Below are 19353 nucleotides of genomic sequence, written 5' to 3' on the forward strand. Positions count from 1 at the left end.
GGCGCCGCCCCCACTGGCAGGAAGGACTCTCTTCCCCACGTCTCCCCACTGGCTGCCTTTCAGGACGACACTTCTTCAAGGTCTTCCCGGCACCGGCTTTCCCTCCTTCACCTTCTTTCTTTCACTTCGTGGCACGCACCCTGGAGCCCACCCCAAGACAGCTTCTGTCCCCCGACTCCACCCATCCGCTCTTGGGACGTCACCTTTGATGTCCCTGTTGCTGAATCCCCACCCCCCGCGTCGCCCTCCTCCCTCGGGAACCCCCGGCGGCACGGCACGCGCTCCTGCTTGGCTCTGGGCTCTGTCCCTCTGGCCACTCTCCGCTCCCGGCTGCCCGTGCTCCGCGTCCGGCCTGCCCTGTCCAGCCTCCCTGGGCTCCATCCCAGCCGGACGCTCTTCCCGTCTCCCCACTCGGGGTTCTCGAAGGCTCCCACGGAGTCGGAATCTCTCGAAGCCCCAGAGGCCCCAGGGCTCAGTCTGGGCTGCACTCCAGAGGGAGGCCTCCAGGGCGGCCCAGAGCCACAGGTCCCCCTTCCCCGTGTGCAGCCCTCTAGAAAACCGGGCAGCGGTGTCTTATAAAGTCCAACATACACTCATCACAGGCACCGTGATCCCACGCCTGGGCGTTTACTCAAGGGAAGTGAAGACTAGGTTCACCCAGAGACCTTTGCATGAATGTTCACAGCAGCTTTATTCAGGATTGTCGCAAACTGGAAGCCGTTGAAATACCCCACAACGGCTAGATGAGCACAGGAATAGAGGTACGGACGGCACACAGTGGGACACCACCCAGCACACAGTGGGACATCACCCAGCAACAAAACAGCCAGTTCCTCAAAGGCACTGTGCTGAGAGAAACGGGCCACCCACGCCCCGCATGACCGCACCTATAGGACATTTTCAGGAAGACAACTGTCCGAACAGAGAGCACATCTGTGTTTATTGGGGGTGGGGCAGCTACAACAGGGAACCAGAGGCAGTTTCATGGCACATGGACGTGTCCTGCCACCACAGGGTCGTGGCAGTCACCTGAATCTGTGCAGGTGTTAAAATTCATAGAACTGTGCCCCCAAGGTATGACTTTTACTGTACAATAAAATAAAAAGTAAAATGTAAAAATGTAAAATCAACCTCCTCTGGAAATGTCCCTCCCAGCTGTCCACATGTGACCAGGTAAAATCTTCATCTATCCAGGGTCTCACACCAGAATCCTGGGAATTCCCTGGAAGCTTCCTGCTCCCTGTCCCCACCAGGCGCACGATTAGCCACTGCCAAAGGCCCCCCCATCCCTAGACGGCCCCCAGATCCCTCCTCCACTGCTGGACCCTGTACCGGCCAGTGTCAGCCTTGGAAGAACCTGCTTAGTTTCCCTGCCACTCCTTGGTCCTTTCCCAACTCAAATGTCGAAGCATCAGAAATCAGATGACGTCACTTCCTAGCATCCTGCAAGAGCTCTCCAGGAACTTAGAATAAAACCAACTCCCTCCCACGGCTGCGGGGCCGGCAGGATCCAGCCACGTCCCCTCTGCTCTTGTCCTAGGGCACTCACACAATCTAGCCACGTCACACGAAGTTCTTAGAAGGCACCATGCGTGCGAAAGCAGGGCCTTTGCACCTGCTGTCCTCTTGCCGGCAATGTCTCTCTCCCACCTGCTCCCACTCGCCCTTCTTGAGGTTCTAACTCCTGCTGCATGAAGTTATACGCAAGCCGGGTCTTTGCAGATATGACTAAGACATAAGGTAAGGTGATACCCAGTAGGGTGACCCTAATCCAACGGGGCTGTTGTCCTTCCAAGAAGAGCTCCAGTGAGCACGGCAGGCTGGGACAGGCAGCCGGGAGGAGACAGAGGCTGGGACAGAGGGACGCAGCGACAGCCAGCTGGGCCAGCGGTCGCCGGCTGCCTCCGAAGCTGGCAGGGAGGCACGGACTGGTTCTCCTCTACACCTTTCAGAGCATGGGTGGCCCTGCCCACCCCTTGATTTCAGAGTTCACGCCTCCAGAGCTGCAAGGCAATACGTTTTGGTTTTTTTAAGCCCACCTGGTTTGTGGTACTTGGTTCTGGTGGCCTTAGGACACCAATAAAAGTGTGCATTAAAAATATCTGTGGAATGACTGAATACGATAGTGAGAAAACTCTCAGGAAATCCTTCTCCTTCAGCAAGAGAAAGGGGGGCACGGTTCTCCTGGCACTGTCGGGGGTCCACTCCCAACCCACCCCACATCTTGGGTGACTCGTTCGAACCAGGAGCCCTTCCTGCCCCCTGTACTCATGGAGGGCGCCAAATCTGGGCGGGGAACAGGGGAGCTGCCCTGGGCAAGGGACCCCCCATGCAGTTCCCCCAAGAACCCCTGTTCCCCCCAGTTCTCAGCAGACAGACAACTCTGTCCTAATTGTGCACATCTGCTCTTTGGTGGGGAGGACGGCTCAGGAAGCTCAGCAGATCCAGCTAAGGGGACATGACGGACCCCTAACGAAATCCCCGTCCCCAGTGAACGGAATTTGTATATGTCAGTTTAAAAAAAAAAAAACCAGCACCCGAGGATGACTCTCCAAATACTCGGGATCACAGGCCCCCTTTGAGAACGGCCTAGAACCTGGGGCCCGACTGGCAGGCTGACCACCCACACCGCACACGATACCCAGCCAGTCCTTCAGGGCTCCTGGCTCCCAAAGCCTGCATGACCCTCCGAAAAGCACACAGCCCGGCGGGGGAGGGCCTCCGGGATGCCCCCCACCACCTGGCGTTTCCCGGGCACGATGCCGGCCTCGGTGCTTCCAGATGCTCCCCGGGGCCCAGCCACAGCCCCAAACCCTCTTCCTGGTTCCCCTCACTTACACCCCATGGTCGCTGTCTCCATTTTACCAAGGTGGGAAAGAAGGCCCGGACAGCTGGTGTCCCCCGCCCCGGGACACAGCTCGGGCGGGATCTGCCCCAGACCGTCTGACATGGAAGCCGTCCACACCACCTGTTCCTTCTTCTACTCCCCCCCACCCAGGTTTCTATGTAATTATGTTTTTAAGTCATCTCTACACCCAACATCGGCGCTTGAACTCCTGACCCCGAGATCAACAATTTTCTTTCTTTTTCTTTTAATCGAGGCAAAATATACATAACATACAATTTACCATTCTCCCACTTTTAGGTGGTTCAGGGGCAGTAAGGACATTCGCGTTACTGGGCCAGTGTCCCTGCTGTCCGCTTCCAGAATATTCCCATCATCCCACACCGAAACTCTGCCCCCGCTCCACGGTAACTCTGCGCCCCCGCCTTCCCCAAGCCCTTATGTTCTGTTCTGTTGCTCTGATCCTGACCTCTCCAGGCACCACGTCTGAGCAGAGGGAGACAGCAGCTGTCCTTCTCGCGTCCGGCTTGCCTCACTCAGCCTCGGGTCCCCGGGGTTCCCCCACGTTGTAGCAGGTTCAGAACCCCCCGTCTTTCCTGCTTTCTCAGTCACACCTAGGAGTGAAACTGCTCTGCCTCGAGCGGGGTCCCAGCATCTGCAGGAATTCACACACTCCCCGCAGAAAGGCCCGGGGAAGAGTCTAGAAGGAGGGCCAGGCACGCAGGTTGGGGGGGGAGGCGCCGCTCTCTGATGCGCCCCCCGCCCCACCCCCCACTGTCCTCTGCACTCACACCCAGAGCAGAAACCTTCCCTCTGAGGTTTCTATTCTCATCCTGAGTTCCGTCCATCTCCAGTTACCGGGTGATCAATAGGGACAGGACGTTTGTGGAAAAAGACAAGAAAGCGAGACGGGGGAAGAGGGGGAGGGACTAGACCAGGCGCGTGTCCGCCGGCCCAGGGACTCCGAGCAGAAACTGGTGAAGCCGGGAGGCTCCGCCAGTCCGGGGTCAGACGCGCCCGTCCGGGCCCAGCTCTGCCTCTGGGACAGAGAATGTCTCCCCCCTCTCCAAGCTCTTTCTGGGTAAAAAGGCAGTGAGGACCCAAGGCCTGTAGTCTAACACCCGGTGAATTTCTAAGTGGTATCTATAAGCTCCTGCTCACTTAATCAACATTAATTATTGTTGTATGGAACAGGTGCACAGGACCTTAATGTGACCCACCAAGCTCTCTCCATCGTCTCCCACAAACACCACGGAGCTGGGCTTGAATACCTCCAGGAACAGGGAACTCACTCCTCCTTCTCTGTCCCCAGTGATAAAGGCCTAGCTGGCCTGGTTCCCTGGAGCCTCCAAGAATTTTCTGAGCAGGGGAATTTGCCCCTGGTCAGGGCTTAGGGCTGAGAACTGGATGACCTCCATCTACTCTCTGTTCTAGACCCAGAGTAGGCGGGACTGGCAACACCGTTTTGCTGGTCTGCCTGCGCCACAGCCCCTGGGTGCCCACCCTGCTGGGGGCCTCCTGAATCCTATTAGTACAGAGGCTCTGCTGTCACAGCTGGGACAGAACAGGGACATCTCAGCGCATGAGGGGCACACGGTCAGCTCAGAAGCTGCCCTGGGCCACCAGTATTTTTTTGTTGTTGTTGTACCTGTGCAGGGTTTTCAAAAATAATTTTGAAGTAAGTGCCAAAATTTTAAGAATCAAGAGATCTGGGGTACCTGGGTGGCTCAGTCATTAGGTGTCTGCCTTCAGCTCGGGTCATGATCTCAGGGTCCTGGGATCAAGCCCCATGCTGGGCTCCCTGCTCAGCAGGAAGCCTGCTTCTCCCTCTCCACACTCCCCCTGCTTGTGTTCCCTCCCTTGTTGTATCTCTGTCTGTAAAACAAATAAATAAAATCTTAAAAAAAAAAAAAAAAAAAACCCAAAACCAAGCGACCTTACATAGATACCTGCTACCTGCCTTCTCTCGCAACCTCAGAAGACCTGGCAATGTTTGGTCTCTTGTTCGGCGAAGGGCCTGCTCGCCCCATTTCTCCATAGACCTCACTCTTCCCTGTTGTCTCTATGGGTCTGCGTCACCCAGGGATGTTGTCCTCCGGGCCCCTGCAGACACAGAGGCTGCCACCGTACTAACCCAAGAACGCATGCTTCCCTGCATCTCTTCTGAGCTCCGGTTTCTGGGGATGGATGTAGCGGTGGACCCCCACCCAGGCGGCGCTGGCCCCCAACACCTCCCTCCCTTACCTCTCCTGCCACCTAGGGAGGAAGGGGACGCTGGGTCAGCTCCGCGCACACACCGGCGCACTGAATCCTCGCACTGAATCCTCGCCCAGAGCTGGTGAGGGAGTTCCTGAATTTCCACTTTGCAGATAAGAACACTGAGGCCCGGTTCGATTAAGGAGATCGAGCTCATCAGGGATGGCGCCCTGCCTCTCCAGCTCGCTTCATGGTTTTCTGGACCTTGCTCCAAACTACGGGATCCGAGGCTCATCGCGGTGGGTCTGGGGAACGCGTCATCTTAGAAAGCTCTCCTGTGGGGCGCCGGCCGGGTCTGGGCCTTGCTGCGCCGGCCACTTGGGGCGGAGGTGCGGGTTCTGTCTCTGCTTCAAGGACAGTAAAGGGATGATCAAGCGCCTCCCCACCCAGATGTCACCCTGGATCTGCTGCGCAGTTAAACCCTGATGCTCTCAGTTTCCATACCCGAGCGTGTGGAAGAGAAAAGAGCTCCCTGCCCCCTCCGGCCTTCCAGGAACGGGAATGAATAAGAGGTAGGACCCCCCCCCCCTTTCCCTCTATCCCAGACCAGAGTGGGCAGGATGGGCAAGGCTGTTTGGCAGGGGTCTGCAGGGAGGCGGGGAGGCCGGGAGGCAAGGCCAGTGGGGCAGGAGGCCTCAAGGTGCTGAAGCCTCTCCCCTCACGCCTGCTCTGTACTTGTGCCTCATTCCACAGGTCCTTGGGCTTTCTCCAGCTGCTTTGCTCAGTGAGATGGCCCTGTACAGAGATGTACTTGAGATTGGCCATGCCTGGGTTGAGTCTTAGCTGTCTGGTGTTTAGTTTAGCTGTGTGATTTCCTTATACTCCCTGACCTCAGCCTCTGTGTCTGAAAACAGGAGGTAGAGTGGAGTGCTGTCTCTATAGGGAAGGCTCTACAAGGTGGGGATCAGGTCCGGCTTGCTCAATGTCACGTTCTCTGACTGTGGGATCTTAGCAATTCAATAACCCACTGGGGAGTCAAATGACTATTAATTTAATAAGAAAATGCCCATGCAGACCTTAGCTCGGAGCTCAGTGAGACTCAGTCAATGAGACTGTAGCAAATGCTCAGTAAGTATCTGCTACTTTTGTTGGCAGGCTATAGGGGGAGGCACTCGGGCTGTGAGACTCAGGAAATCCCAGAACGAGTTCAGTCTGAGATCCCAGAACCCGAGAACCCCCAGGTCCCCCAGGTGCCCACTCAGAAACATCAAGGGCACCATCTGGGCGGTTCCTCCATACGCCTTTGTTTGTTGCCCATCTTGTCTCCCTGGCCCTCTCTGGCTTCCTGGCACTGCTGTGCTTTCCCACCCGGAATTTAAAAAGGAAAAGCAGAGGAAGTTGCAGCCGTTTGCTGAACCATCTAACCAGACCTAATTTATCGATAAGCTAAGCTGCCACTTTCCTGCCAACCAGCCGCCTGAAGAGTACTTACTTCCTCAGTGAATTGATAGCCCTACTTTCGCCACCACTACGTCTGATCCCCGCCGCCCGCAGAGGCTGGGTGCCAAGGGGAGCTGGGAGCTGCTGAGCGGGGGCCGCCCTGCCATCCTGCCAGGGAGACATGGTCTCCAGGTACCCAGTCCTCAAGTTACAAGTGGGAAACTGAGGCACAGAGAGGGGCACAGAGGGGTCGGGCTGGGACCTGTTCACCTGCCCTAGATCGCCCAATGAGGTGGAAGGAGGGCTGTTGACCAGACTCCTGAAGAGGGGGGTCCCCCTGCAGCAGCTAAAGGCAGATCAGAAAGGCGACCACAATCCCCAATCCCCACCACGCTGCTAAGCCTGCTAGGACTGTGGGTGGAGGAAGCAGTCACTGCATTCCCCGGGCAGGCAGAGGTCACAGAGAGGACCAGTGGCCCATAGCCTGGACACGGATCAGAGAGCTAGCTTCACCTTGACCCCGAGCTTCCACAACAGTGGCCATTTGTCAGGTGGTTTCCAGAACATTCCTGATTTAACATATCCTGCCCCAAGTGGGGGAGGGTTAGAAGTCACAGGTGTCAGAACCACAGGACCCCGCATGTGCACCTGCCAGCCTTGACCCTGAACCATCTCATCAACCACTTGTCTTTGCCTTGCCCCCCCCCCCGCCGTTATACACACGCAGAATCCACAGGAAATAAAATGCAAACATGAGCTGAAAACGACAGCCCTACTCTGCAGGCAGGACCATCGTGATCGGTCAGCATACAAGCTCCCAGCCTTTGCCCCGAAGCCCTGATGCTCTTCCTGTGTCCAGACAGATTTCTTTCCAGTGCCTCCCCAAGATGTAGAAATTATGCACACGGGTGTATTATACATTTTACAGAAAAGGGGTTATACCAGACACACCATGCAACAAATTGCTTTTTCCTCTCATCAGCAATTCTATACCTGGGGTCTTTGGAGCCCGCTGTGGAAAGATGCCCCCAGTGTATGTTGTCCCAGTGGAGTTCTTGGTGGGACCCCTGCCCACATGGCCTAAGCCAAGCTCCCTATCCCAATTAAGCCCCTCGTTAGCCTGTTTAACTGTCACCACCATCCCATGAGAAGGACATGGCTGTTATCACCCCCATCCTACAGACTGGGAAACTGGGCCACAGAACGGTCCTTGTCCAGGGCCTCACAGCTAGTGGCTGGCAGTGCCGGGAATCCAGCCAGGCTGTCTGGCTCCAGAACCATGCTCCCACCTGGCGCACCAGTGTTCTCAGACTAGAGCACCCATCAGAATTCCCTGCACAGCTCACTAAAACAGATTGCTGGTCCCACCCCAGAGGTTAGGATGCAGTAGGTCTGGTGTGGGACCCGAGAATGTACATTTCTAGTAAGTTTCCAAGTACCGTTGAGGCTGCCTGTCCAAGAGTCAAATGAGGACAGCGTCACACAGGGCTGCTCCCTATCACTGAGCCCTCACTGACCCAGGGATGAGGCCTTCCCAAGCCTCTCCTGAGTGCAGACCGGGGTGTTAGGGAGCTGGCTCAGGGGCAGAGCTCTTGTCTCCGCAGACCCGCACATTATCTGTCCAAGGAACAAATGACTCAGGTATCATGCAGTCACTTAATCATCTGCCACCTTTCCCGGGGATCAAAGGCTTTTTTAAATCTAGATAGTTTTTTGCCTCCACCCAAAGTGGCCTGGAGATATATTCTTCTCCAAAGCTGTGAGTAAAGGATTAGCTCAGCAGGTGTGGGCTGTCCACACCCTGCATATGCCAAAGACAAGTTTGGTCCTTTATCAGCCTCCGCGGAAGTCATCTCTGAGAGGTTGGAATGTCTTGACTGGTCAGAGTGTCTTTGTTTACCTGGGGCTTTGGGACACATTAGTTTGGTTGATGGTGGTGATGTGATTTAGGGCAGGGGGCCTCTAGGTCAAGGGATTGAAGACCAAGGTCAACCATACAGGCACTCAGCCATGCCAACACGATCAATTCTCAACAAAACACCCCGGACACTAAGGCGTGGCCAAGCTTCCCTGGCTGGTGCTATGTTACACATTATCATGCATCATTGCTAGGAGGACTGACTATGGTCTGCAGGATTACACTGGAAGGGAAAACCAGAAGCTTGCACTGGTGTCTCCAGGAGCCACCCATGTACCTTTTTGGGTTGCTGATTTTAATGTCTTTTCAGTGTGATAAACTGTAATTGAGAGTGTACTGTTTTGCTAGATTCTGTCCTTCTAGAAAATCACTGAGCCTGAGGGCAGCCCTGAGGACCCCCAGACACAAGCACCAATTCAATAAGAGGCTGGACAGTTACAGAGCATCTCCTGAGCGCCCAGGTTTCACTCAAGCCCTGCCCACACTGCCCAGCTCCACTGGTTCTCTAGACCTTCCAGCTCTCCAAGCCCTCCAGAGGACATTATCAGCCATAATTCACCTCCTTCCAAGGAAAAACCATGTGTCTTGTCTGTGCAGCCCTGGCCACCATAGACAGCCCCTTGATGTAACACCAGGTACCACCCCAGGTACCAGATAATGTCCCAGGAGCCAGGTAAGCTCCTGAGCATCAGCTGACATCCCAGCAACCAGGTAACATCCTGGGAAACAGGTACCACCCTGAGTACCAGCTGACATCCCCAGAGCCAGGCGGCAGTCCAGGACCCAGGTAACCCCCCAGCACCCCCCAGCAGGTCTTCCTTACCTGCCAATGACCTCGATGTTGGAGATGGCATAGAAGTACTTGTAGAGGTTCTCCCGCTGCACGTAGGTGCCCCCCAGCGCGGGGCGCAGCAGCCGCATGCGCAGGTCCGTGAGGGTGAAGAACTCCTTGAGGCCCCTGGCGCTCTCCAGCCGCGTGTAGAGGTTGCCCATGTTGCGCAGGTCGGGGCCGGCGAAGATGGCCAGGCGGTCCCGCACCTCGAAGCGCACGTGCTTCTCCTTCTTGGAGCCGGCCCAGCGCGAGTACTCCTCGGTGCACAGCACGCGGTGGGCGCCGGAGGACGACAGGTCGCGGGCGCGGCGCGCCACCATGCCGAAGGCCTCCATGCAGTCCTCGGCGTAGAACTGGTAGGGCTGCCACGTGCGCCCGTTGTCCAGGGACTTCTCCAGGACCATGACCGTGGGCCGGCCGTACTCGAAGGTCACCACCACGTCGTCCGTCAGCTCCACGCTCTTGTTCCACGAGAGGGTGATGTTGGCTTCCAGCGGGCTGGGGTAGCGGCTCCACGTGACGCTCTGCCAGTACGTGGCCAGGCCCTCATCCTCCCTGTCGAACATGAGCTGGGGCGGGTGGGCGAGGTCCGGGTTGGAGGCGTCACACTCGTTGCTGCACAGGTAAGGGTTCTCCTGCCGGAGGAGCAGACGGGAGGGGTTGGCGCTGACCGCGTGGGGGCGGGGGGCAGGGCCGGGGCGGGGCCGGGGGCGGGGCCCGGGGAGCCTCCAACCCACCCGGCCCCCACTGCGCACCGCCAGGGCTTTTGACCCCATGAGGCAGAACCTGTGCTCTGGGGTCCAGAACCAGGAGCCTCCCCTGGGCTGGTGATCTGCCCCATTTCCCACTCCCGAGGCCCCCTGTGGCTCCTAAAGTCCCGCCTGTTTAATGCAACTCTTTAGTCCTTAGTCCTTCCTCGTGACCCGCAGGCCCTGCTCTCAGTACCCCCCCACCCCGGCCGCCTTGCCCAGCCGCCCCCCCCAGTACTCCTACCCTCTGCACCCCGCTTCCCTGCCCTCCGGAGCCTTCGCACATGGCACTCCCTCTCCTCCACGGACCCTTCCCCTCTGTCTGCTTTGAAAATTCCTACTCAGGTTCTTAACTCTTCAAACATCTGCACCAAGACACCTTCCTGACCCTTAAAACAGCGGCATGAGAGCGACAGGCGTGGCCCTGGGAGAGGAAGTCAAAGTCCTGGCAAACATTGCAATGCCAGGCTCGCGAGGCCAGCTATAGACCTCAGTGTCTCATTTCTCCCGCTTGCTGTCTCACCCCCCAACAAAGAACACGATGATTAGCTCCAGGCTCCAGGCTCCGGATGAAGGAACCCGGGCTCGGGAAGGTGGGGGGGGGGGGTCCCTGACCCAAGGCACCCACCAGGTGCTGGGAGCCACACCTGGGCTGCTCTGCTGCCCAGCATAGCAGTCAGGCCTGCCTCTGCCTCCCGGGTGGTGTGCCCGCCTCGTGTGCAGTCGGGACACCCTGGGAGGACACTGAGTGCCTGTAGGGTCCTCTCAAGGGGGCGAATCATTTCCCGGGGCTTGGCACAGGCCCGGCAGGCTCAGGGGTGGATGCTGGCTGCGGGACACAGGGCACTGCCCACACTTGCTCTCTCTCCTCTTGTCCTACCCAGAGAAGGCTGGCAGCCCCCCCTCCTGGGCCCCGCGGGCACCCGCCGTGGCTCCCCTCCCTGGTGGTTCAGATCCATTTCCCGAGTCTGCCCACAGCGTGAACTCACCCGGAGGCCTAGAGACGTCACCCGTGTAGGGACTGCCTGGGGCTAGAGGGGTGACTAGGAGGAGCACGGGGGGATTTTCGGGCAGTGAAGCGATTCTGTGTGACACGTTATGGTGGAGGCAGGACACTGTGCATCGGTCCAAACCCACCGGCCCGACGACACTGAGAGCGGCCCCTGATGGACCCAAGGGCTCAGGTTGACCGTAACTATAGGCGTCGCTCATCAGCGGTGACAAACGTACCAAACCAGTGCAAATGTGAGTAGTAGTGGGGAGGCAAGGGGAGCGCTGGGAACTCCCACCACTGTGAGCCTAAAATTGCTCTAAAACAGGGTCTATTAATTTAAAAAAAAACCAAAACTGTCATGAAGAACCACAGCGCCCAGACCACTCATATCTCTTTGTGATGAATATTTCACGTCTCTGGTTTGCTCAGAGACAAACAGCTTGGATCTGAGTTAAAGTCTCTCACTCCAAGATGAGCGCCTCGTCTCCCACGGGGGGTGGGGGTTGGTCTTGTTGCCTCCCTGGGGGGCAGCTGAGCTGAGGCCCCCACCGGCAACACCACGGCAGCCTCGCCGCTGATGCCCTTTAATGGGAGACACACTCCCGGGCTGCCCAGGGGTCCTCGGTGGGCAGGCTGGCCCAGGGTTTTACTGAGGCAGGTTCCACAAAGCCCTCCTCGACCAAAATAGATCTGTCCTTGGTCCCCTGTGGTGCCACCGTCCACCCCACCTGGCCCAGGCCTGCTGATTCTTAGGACCCGCAAACCTCAGGATGAAAGGGTTTTACCACCGAGTCCAAGGCCTCGTTCAGCAGATGGGGAAACTGCTGGAGGCCGGGGACTAGGCAGGACTGGCCCAGGCCTCCTTGGCAGCAGGTGGTGTTCGAGGAGGAAACTCTTCCTGTCCCAGACAACCTCGGGGCTGTCCTGAAACGCTAGTGTCCTCACAGGCTTCCCAGCAAGGAGAAGGGTCTACCTTGTAGGTCCCAGCTTCCCTGAGCTCCAGAGGAGTGACCCTGCACTGTCCATCCCGCATGAGAAGGGGCTGAGAAGCCCCTGGGGTTGGCTCACTGGCCTGCAGAGGCCAGGCCTGGTGACTAAAGGAAGCAAGCCTGCCTGTGGGGTGGGGGACAGCGCCCACCCCAGTCCCTCGGCCGACAGCTCTGAAGGACACCCAGTCCGGAGGCAGAATGGGCTCTGGTCATGGTCATGCCATTTGGGATGGAGTTCTGGCAGAGCTCTCGCATGGACACTGGGGGCAGGAGGACACAGTTTGCCCCTAGGTTGGCATCCCTGCCCACCATCCAGCAACCCCTCCTCTCACTCCCAGGCCCCCTTCCACTGTCCCCGGCACCTTGTTGGGGGCTGAATTGTGTCTCCCTAAACCTCAGGCTGTGGGCATGTGACTGGTTGGAGAGAGGGCCCGACAGATGCCGTCAGGGTGGGTCCTGACCCAACACCACTGTGGTCCCTGGAAAGAGAGGAAACTGAGATCTGTAGAGGGACCCCAGAGGCGAGCGTGCACGGAGGAAAACCATGTGAAGAAGAGGAGGAGGGCGGCCAGGAGGGCGGCCACCTGCCAGCCCCGGGGAGGGGCCTCTGAGGAAACCGGCCCCGCCCTGGTCTTCAGGGGTCAGGCAGACTTTGATCTCAGATTCCAGCTGCCAGAGCCCCGAGCAAATAGATCTCCGACACCACCTGGGCCCTAGAAAGCTGGGGCGAGGGGAAGATCAGGGTGGGAGGACTGACATGTGAGTTTTTGATGATTTCCATAGACCCTCTGTCTGGAGCATCCCTCTCCAAGCCTGGTGTCGAGCCCACGGGTACCGGACATCAAGCTGCCTTGCCCACCCCGATAACTCCTATCCACCCAGCACCGAAGGCTGTGCCCTTTCTCTGGCTGCCTCAACCCCTCTGACCTCTGAGCTTATGTTCCCGCAGCCACTCTCCCTCCTCAGCGTTTTCAGAGCCCTCCCCCACACACCTCCTCCAGGAAGCCCTCCTTGCCTGACTCCCTATTTAAACCCAGTCCACTTGTCATCCATCATGGGACATCTGTGCTTATCTGGGACAACATAGTAAATCCTCTGTATAGGGCTTGGACCTCAGTAGCCGCTCACTCAATTACAGTTATTACTCTCATCCCATTAATTAGTCATTAATATCATGACCATTGGATTAGTATTACTGTATTTCATGTTGAATGCTGGTATTATTCCCCTCACGCCCGGACTGCTGTGAGTCACCCCACACCTCCCCCTCCCCCAGTCCTGCTTCACCCCCCGTCCTAACTTCCCTCACCCTGCCCAGCCTCCTGGCAGTCCCCACCACGGGCCGTGGGATCCCACACAGCTCCCGGCTGTCACCAGCAAGACTGACACAGCCAGCTCTGCCAGGGGACGGGGGTCCGGCCCGGCTGCCGACACCACGCTGCCATCACCTGCGGGGCCCGCTGGCCCCCCGCCCCCCGGGCCGGGAAGCAGATGGTCAGAAAGTAATGAATCAGCCTGTGTATTTACCAGCCCCGCGCCTGCTGCTGAGCGGGCTTAATCAACAGCGAGCACGATAAATAAATCCCCAGCCATCGCCAGCACAATTCTCTCTCTCTCGCCCTCCTGTTTCTCTTCTCCCTTGCCCCGCCCGCCCGCCCCAAGATCTTGGAATCCCGTTTAACCGTTTCGGGGTGCGGCGTGCGTCTCCTGTTCAAGGCGCCGACCCTGCTGAAACGGCAGCTCTTCCCCAGCATCATTGCTCTCTCCCTGGCTTTCCTTCTGTTCTCCCCTAGCGAGGGTTCCCAAGGAGGAGCCTGGGCCTGGGAGCCCAGCTGACCCCCAGCCCCCCACCCCCAGAGCTGTGCCTCAATCTGACAGCTCAAGATGGCACGGGGGAGGGAGGGGCCGGGCTGGAGGGCCCGCGGCTGCGCGCCTTCTTGGTCCGCACATTTCCACGCATCTCCATGAGATCAGACTAATCATGAAACACAACCCAGACAACACCTGACTTAAAGCCAGAGAGAAAGTTAGGGGTGTTGGAGGCACCCCTAAACTTTTTAGGATGATACCAAAGCCAACATTTGATATTATTGAAAGCAGTAATTATTTTTTTAGACGGTTCATAAATATTTCCCAAAAAGTAAATAAATAAAAACCATACCTGATTCCATCTTTGAAACTTTATCCCTCTGAAATATGTAACTCACCACATTTTCTATGCAAACTCTGGGGACTCGTGGGGTCCCATTGTCCCAGGGAGGAACCCCTGTTCTGGAGCAGTTAAGGAAACTGGCTTTGGGGTCTAAAACTCCTGGGTTTTAACCTCAGCTCTATCCATTGAAGCTGTGTGACCTTGAGGAAGTTGCTTTACCTCTCTGAATATGTAGTCTCTCATCCAACAGCATGTGATATAATGTGTATGAAATACCTAGAAAACCTCTCCAAATGGTAGCAATAATTATTCCAGAGCAGCTCCCAATACGCTAGCTCAGGAGCTCCCCCAGCAACCTTCAAAGGGAGGAAGGAAGGCGGAGGCCAACCGGCTCATTCACGGTAAAACCAGGACGTCACACCCGACACAGACTGCCTGGGGGGTTGCGGGCTCAGAAGTGGGTAATGACCATGGCATTCAGCGAGTTCGAACCAGGTGCCAAGGCTGGGCGAGGCGCATCACAGCCATTCTGCATGGCATCTTCCCAGCAGCCCCTTGGGGTGGGGGCAGGGCTGCAGAATTACCTCCTCTTCACAGGCCGAGAATCCGAGTATCTGCCAGCCCCACGTCCCTTCCTCTGAACAGAGTAGGACTAGCCAAGGAGTTCTTGGGGACACGGAGCCCATCCTATCATGCCTTTCCTGTCTCTGCAGACGCACCAAGGCAAGTCACCTGTGAGGTTAGGTGGTGGGGGTGACTGGGAGGGGTGAAGGCAGGGGTGCAGGGCGAGAGGAAGGCGGACAGCCAGGACCACAGCGCCAGGGAGTGGAATGGGAACAGACCCACGGAGAAACTGAGCAGGAGTCTCCTGGAAAGAACTCTTCCACGGAGAAGCCATTTCATACCACCAATTTCAGACCTTTCAATGGTCTCTTGAATGCTTTTGCTCCTGCGCTATTTTCTGTGCAAAGGGTACAGCTGGGAGTCAGAGGCCAGGCTGTAAACAGTGCAGACAAGCTCTGGGCAAAAAAATATAACTGAGTGGGAAAGTTGACTATTAGCAGGGACGCTGGTAACCGAGCCCAGGGGAAGTCTGGCTGTTTGGACCTTGGGGTCCCTACCAAGGAGCCTGGGCAGGGGCGGCCACCAGAGTCGTAACCAAGTCTCGGGCAGAGGAATAAACAGCTCTGTGCGGACGAGCCTTGCATCCTAACCTGTGTCGAGATGAAATTTCATTCGCTGGGCTCCGATGCGGCGGGTCTGGGGAATGTGTGCAGCAGCGGGCCAGAGCATGGTGGGAAGGGCCCTTGGATTTGTGGCAGGATAAGCAAATGGGACAGCCCTCCTCCAGGCTCCCCTCGGCCACATACAAGTCTCTCTGCTTCCCAGAGTCAAGTCTCAACGCCTGCTCTGCAGGGGCAGCGGCGCGAGGGCAGTGGCCTCATCGGCTTCCTTCCCCACGACAGCCAAGACCCTGGCATTCCTAGGGGCTCCTTGGGAGACCTTGGTGGAGTGGATGGACTCCAGGGGAGTGGGCAGGCTGACTCCTTGGGGCCCTTGTGAGAACAACAGCAGGTGCCGCGTGGCGAGCACCTCGCATGGTCCCAGCTCCTCAGCGACGGGTGGAGGGACAGCGTCCCAGCCGGCTGTCACCAACCCTGCGGCTGGAGCACGAAAGCAGGGTCCACGCCCCGCCCGTGCGCTATCCTGGAAGATGGGGTCCTTCCATTTATACTCTGTAAATGAGGAAAGGCCGAGCAATGTCTCAAGGTCACACTGCTTCCCAGTGGCTGAGGGGGGACCAGAAGCCGGGGAGTAGGGCTCAGGGGCAATTCAGGAAACTCTGCCCTTCACCCAGAAGGGAAGGACACGCCGCCTCCAGACCTGGGCCGCTCCCTTGAGATTCGGGCTCCACCCGGAGGCAGACAGCCCATCGCTCTGCCACCCAGGCGTGTGGGCAGGCCCAGGGAACAGTTTAGCAGCTGACAGATTTTTTTGAACCTGTCTGCCGAGTTGCCAACTGAACCGTCTCGTGCTCAGCCCGTCAACCTCGGCACGGCTGGAGGCATCTGCCTGTGGGAGGCGGACGGCGGCCAAGGGGAGCCCTAGGGAGGGGTGGCAGGGGACACCAAGGGGGAGGGACGCGGGGCAGGGGGCTCTGAGGGTCATCCAGGCACCGCCAGCTCCCTCTTGCAGAACAGGACTCAGGGAAGAGCAAAGGTGGGGGAAGCCCACCGGTAGCTGAGCTAGCCCCAGCCTCCACCCTGCATGATGCTTCTAGAACTCTGGGGGGGGACTCTTCCAGCCTGGGCAGGTGTGTAGGTCAATAACAAGTTCCCTGACCCATAGGGTCATGGAGCTGGGACACAGGAGACCGTTCTTAACCACCACGTATGACCTTGGGTGGGGCCTTGCCTTATCCGTACCTCAGTTTCCCCATTCATGAAAGGATCACGCTCTGTCCCTGGCCTCCCCAGCCCACGTTCCTCAGTCTCCCACACCCTTTGGCATCCCCACCTCTACTCCAGGGAGAAAGCTGGGGTATCAGGGGAATTCTCCCTAACAAATTATTTCCTATTTATTGGTAAGAGAAGTTGCAGCGGGGATAAATTATTAACAAAGCGGAAACGAGATTCTGTTGGGAACAGATCCTAATTCTCGCTGCCCTGCCCGTCTCTAACCTCCCCCGGCCCCGCAAGACTTCCTGTCCCGCTCCTTGGGTGGTTCCACTGACCCCGTCCCTGTTTCTCTCTCTCTCCTTCCCTCTGCCTGCGGGGTTCGCTCCCCTTCCCTTTCGGGTTTCTGTTTGAGCCGAAGCCTGGACCTTAGCAAGGTCATCCCCCCCACCCCCGCCGTGAATCAGCGGAAACCACCGAACGCTGCTTCAGGGCTGGAGCGGCAGCTGGCCAGGGAGGCTTCTCTTGTTGGGGTGGGGTTTGCTGCTGTTGGGTTTGGTTTCTTTTAGACATGTTTCTTCCCAGCCCAGCCACTACTCACTGGGAAGGCCAGGGGCCTGAATGAGGGGTCTTCCCCGGGCTCATCCACCCTGGCAATGAGCATCCAGAGGTCACGGCGACAGCCACCGCCTCCCCACACCAGGTCATGCCCAGACCTCGACTCTGAACCAGCCACCGTGGACATCTGCTAATGAAGGAGCCACGTTAGACCCCCCGAACCTGCCCTGCCTTCAGGTCTTCAGCTGCCCAGAGCACCTCTCCTCTGCCCAATTCCCCAAATTGTTTGGGAGGAAAGGGAGGCCTTTCACTTCAGCCCTGCCCACAACAGACCTCCTTCCAGAACCTTCCATGACTGGGGCTGGACTCTAGGCCAGCAGGGACCAGGTCTTGCCCCCCCTTGCTCTACACCCCCAGTGACTATTTGCACGTAGTGGTATTTGCTAAACGTTCCTACCCCCGCACCTGGATCCCACGAGAGTGTACATGAGGGGCACTTTCTCGCTCGTCTCACTCCATCTCATCGCTCTGGTGCGGCTCAGAGAGGGTAAGCGGCCTGCCCAGCGCCACCCAGGGAGGACAGCGTGGTCAAGGGACTACTGAGAGATGGGGAGCGGCAGCGAGCGCGGACGCCGGGTCCGCAGTCCCGTACCGACCTCTGGCTTCCCCACCAGACACAGCCAGCAAGACCTTCTGCCCACCCGAGGGCGTCAGGCTGCCCTGGAGGACTGTCCAGGAGAGGGTCAGCTGGGAAGCCCCGGGCAGAGAGGCAGGGATGCCAATGCTGAATGCTGCTCTCCGGGATCGCAGACCCGGAAGGACCGATTTCCTCCCACGGCTGAACGGTCAGAGGGTTCGGGCGACATCTTGTCAGGGCTCTGGTTGGCCAGACAAGAGTTCGTCTCTCTAGGAGCTTAAACTCTTGTAGTGGTCTCCCCCCTTATCCACAAGGGATACTTTCCAAGCCCCCAGGGGATTCCTGAAAACCCAGATGGCACCAAGTCCTACATAGACTGTTTTTTTTCCTGTATGGACACGCCTATGGTAAGGTTAACAGTGATGACTGATAATAAAATAGAGCAATCATAACCAAATACTGGAAGAAAAGTTACGTGAATGCGGCCACCCTCTCCACACACACCTCCCTGGGCCGCCCTCTCCCCTCTTGTGACGTGAGAAGATAAAATGTCTGGGTGATGTGATGAAGCGAGGGCAGGGCGTGGGCGTGGGGACGAAGCGTTAGGCTACGAGGGACCTTCTCACTACATGCCAGGAGGAGGATCACCTGCTTCCAGACCTTGGCTGACTGTGGCTAACTGACACCGCGGAGAAGGTGGGGGCGGGGGACAGCTGTACTGTTCAAAAAAAAACATTAGAAAAAAAGGGTACGTTCTGTTTTGCCCTGGCATGTGTGGATTCTTCCCACAGCCAAATTTCTAGAATGTTTGGGGTGGGAGGTTCTATCCCAACTGAAGAGAGCCTGGGCTGGTCTGTGTGCCCCCCGCCTCCCGCAAGGGCGACTTCTGCACCGCAGCCCCTCACCCGGCGGAACGACCTGCGTCGGCGTCTGAGTCAGACAAGGAATGGCTCCCCGGCCCCTTGCATGCCCCCAGTGACAGGGGCTCATTACCACAAGAAGCAGAAAGGCCAAAGGAGACGTCTTGCTCCCTAGGAAGTCTGGCAATAGGTTTGGCTCACACTGCACATGTCTCTTTGTTCCGGGCTCCCTTTCTGTCACATGTTGGTCCTGTGTTCTCTGGTCATGCTGTAAACACTTTCTAATTGATCTGAAAAAGCACTGAGAGAAGCAGGATTCGCCCAAGCTCTCCTCCTCCCCCATGCCCAGAGCTCAAAAAAACGCTTCCCCACCGGGGCCAGCAGGAAGGCTCAGCCGCTGGCCTCCTCCTGCTGTGCAGGGACACAACCTGTTCAGCCAAGGACCTCCAGCCTGGGCGCGGCCGGCCGAGCTGCTCTCTGCGCCCCCTTCCCGCGACCCCTCTCCCCACCCGCGCGGCCCCCCCCAAAGAGCCAACCCTTTCATTTAATCCCTCTTTAAAAAGTAAAGAGAAGTAAAGAAGGGGGAGACACGAGGCTGAAAGAAAGAAGGAGCGAGAGAAAGGGGGAGAGAGAGAGAGAGAGAGAGAGACGGGCAGGATGGGGGCAGGGTGCCGGCAGGAGAAGAGCCGCAGCCAGAGAAGCCCAGTAAAGTGCATTATTGATTCAGGACTCAGAAAATGCTTAGAGAGTAGGAAAAGCGTCCTGCTCTTTAAAAGCTTGTGCAAAG

At 57.6% G+C, this 19353-nt stretch overlaps 1 protein-coding gene across 5 annotated transcripts in view; it reads right to left on the bottom strand.

Annotated features, from left to right (window-relative positions):
* The window catches only part of NTNG2 (netrin G2), a 65561-nt gene that overhangs the window by 26205 nt on the left and 20003 nt on the right, over nucleotides 1-19353 (bottom strand). For all 5 annotated transcript variants that reach the window (XM_059142210.1, XM_059142209.1, XM_059142212.1 and 2 more), the window contains one exon: nucleotides 9223-9866. In XM_059142210.1, coding sequence (XP_058998193.1) covers nucleotides 9223-9866 — 644 coding nt within the window. The remainder of the gene's footprint in view (nucleotides 1-9222; nucleotides 9867-19353) is intronic.

Source organism: Mustela lutreola, chromosome 12 (genome assembly GCF_030435805.1).
Source record: "Mustela lutreola isolate mMusLut2 chromosome 12, mMusLut2.pri, whole genome shotgun sequence".
In the NCBI taxonomy this organism is placed as follows: domain Eukaryota; kingdom Metazoa; phylum Chordata; class Mammalia; order Carnivora; family Mustelidae; genus Mustela; species Mustela lutreola.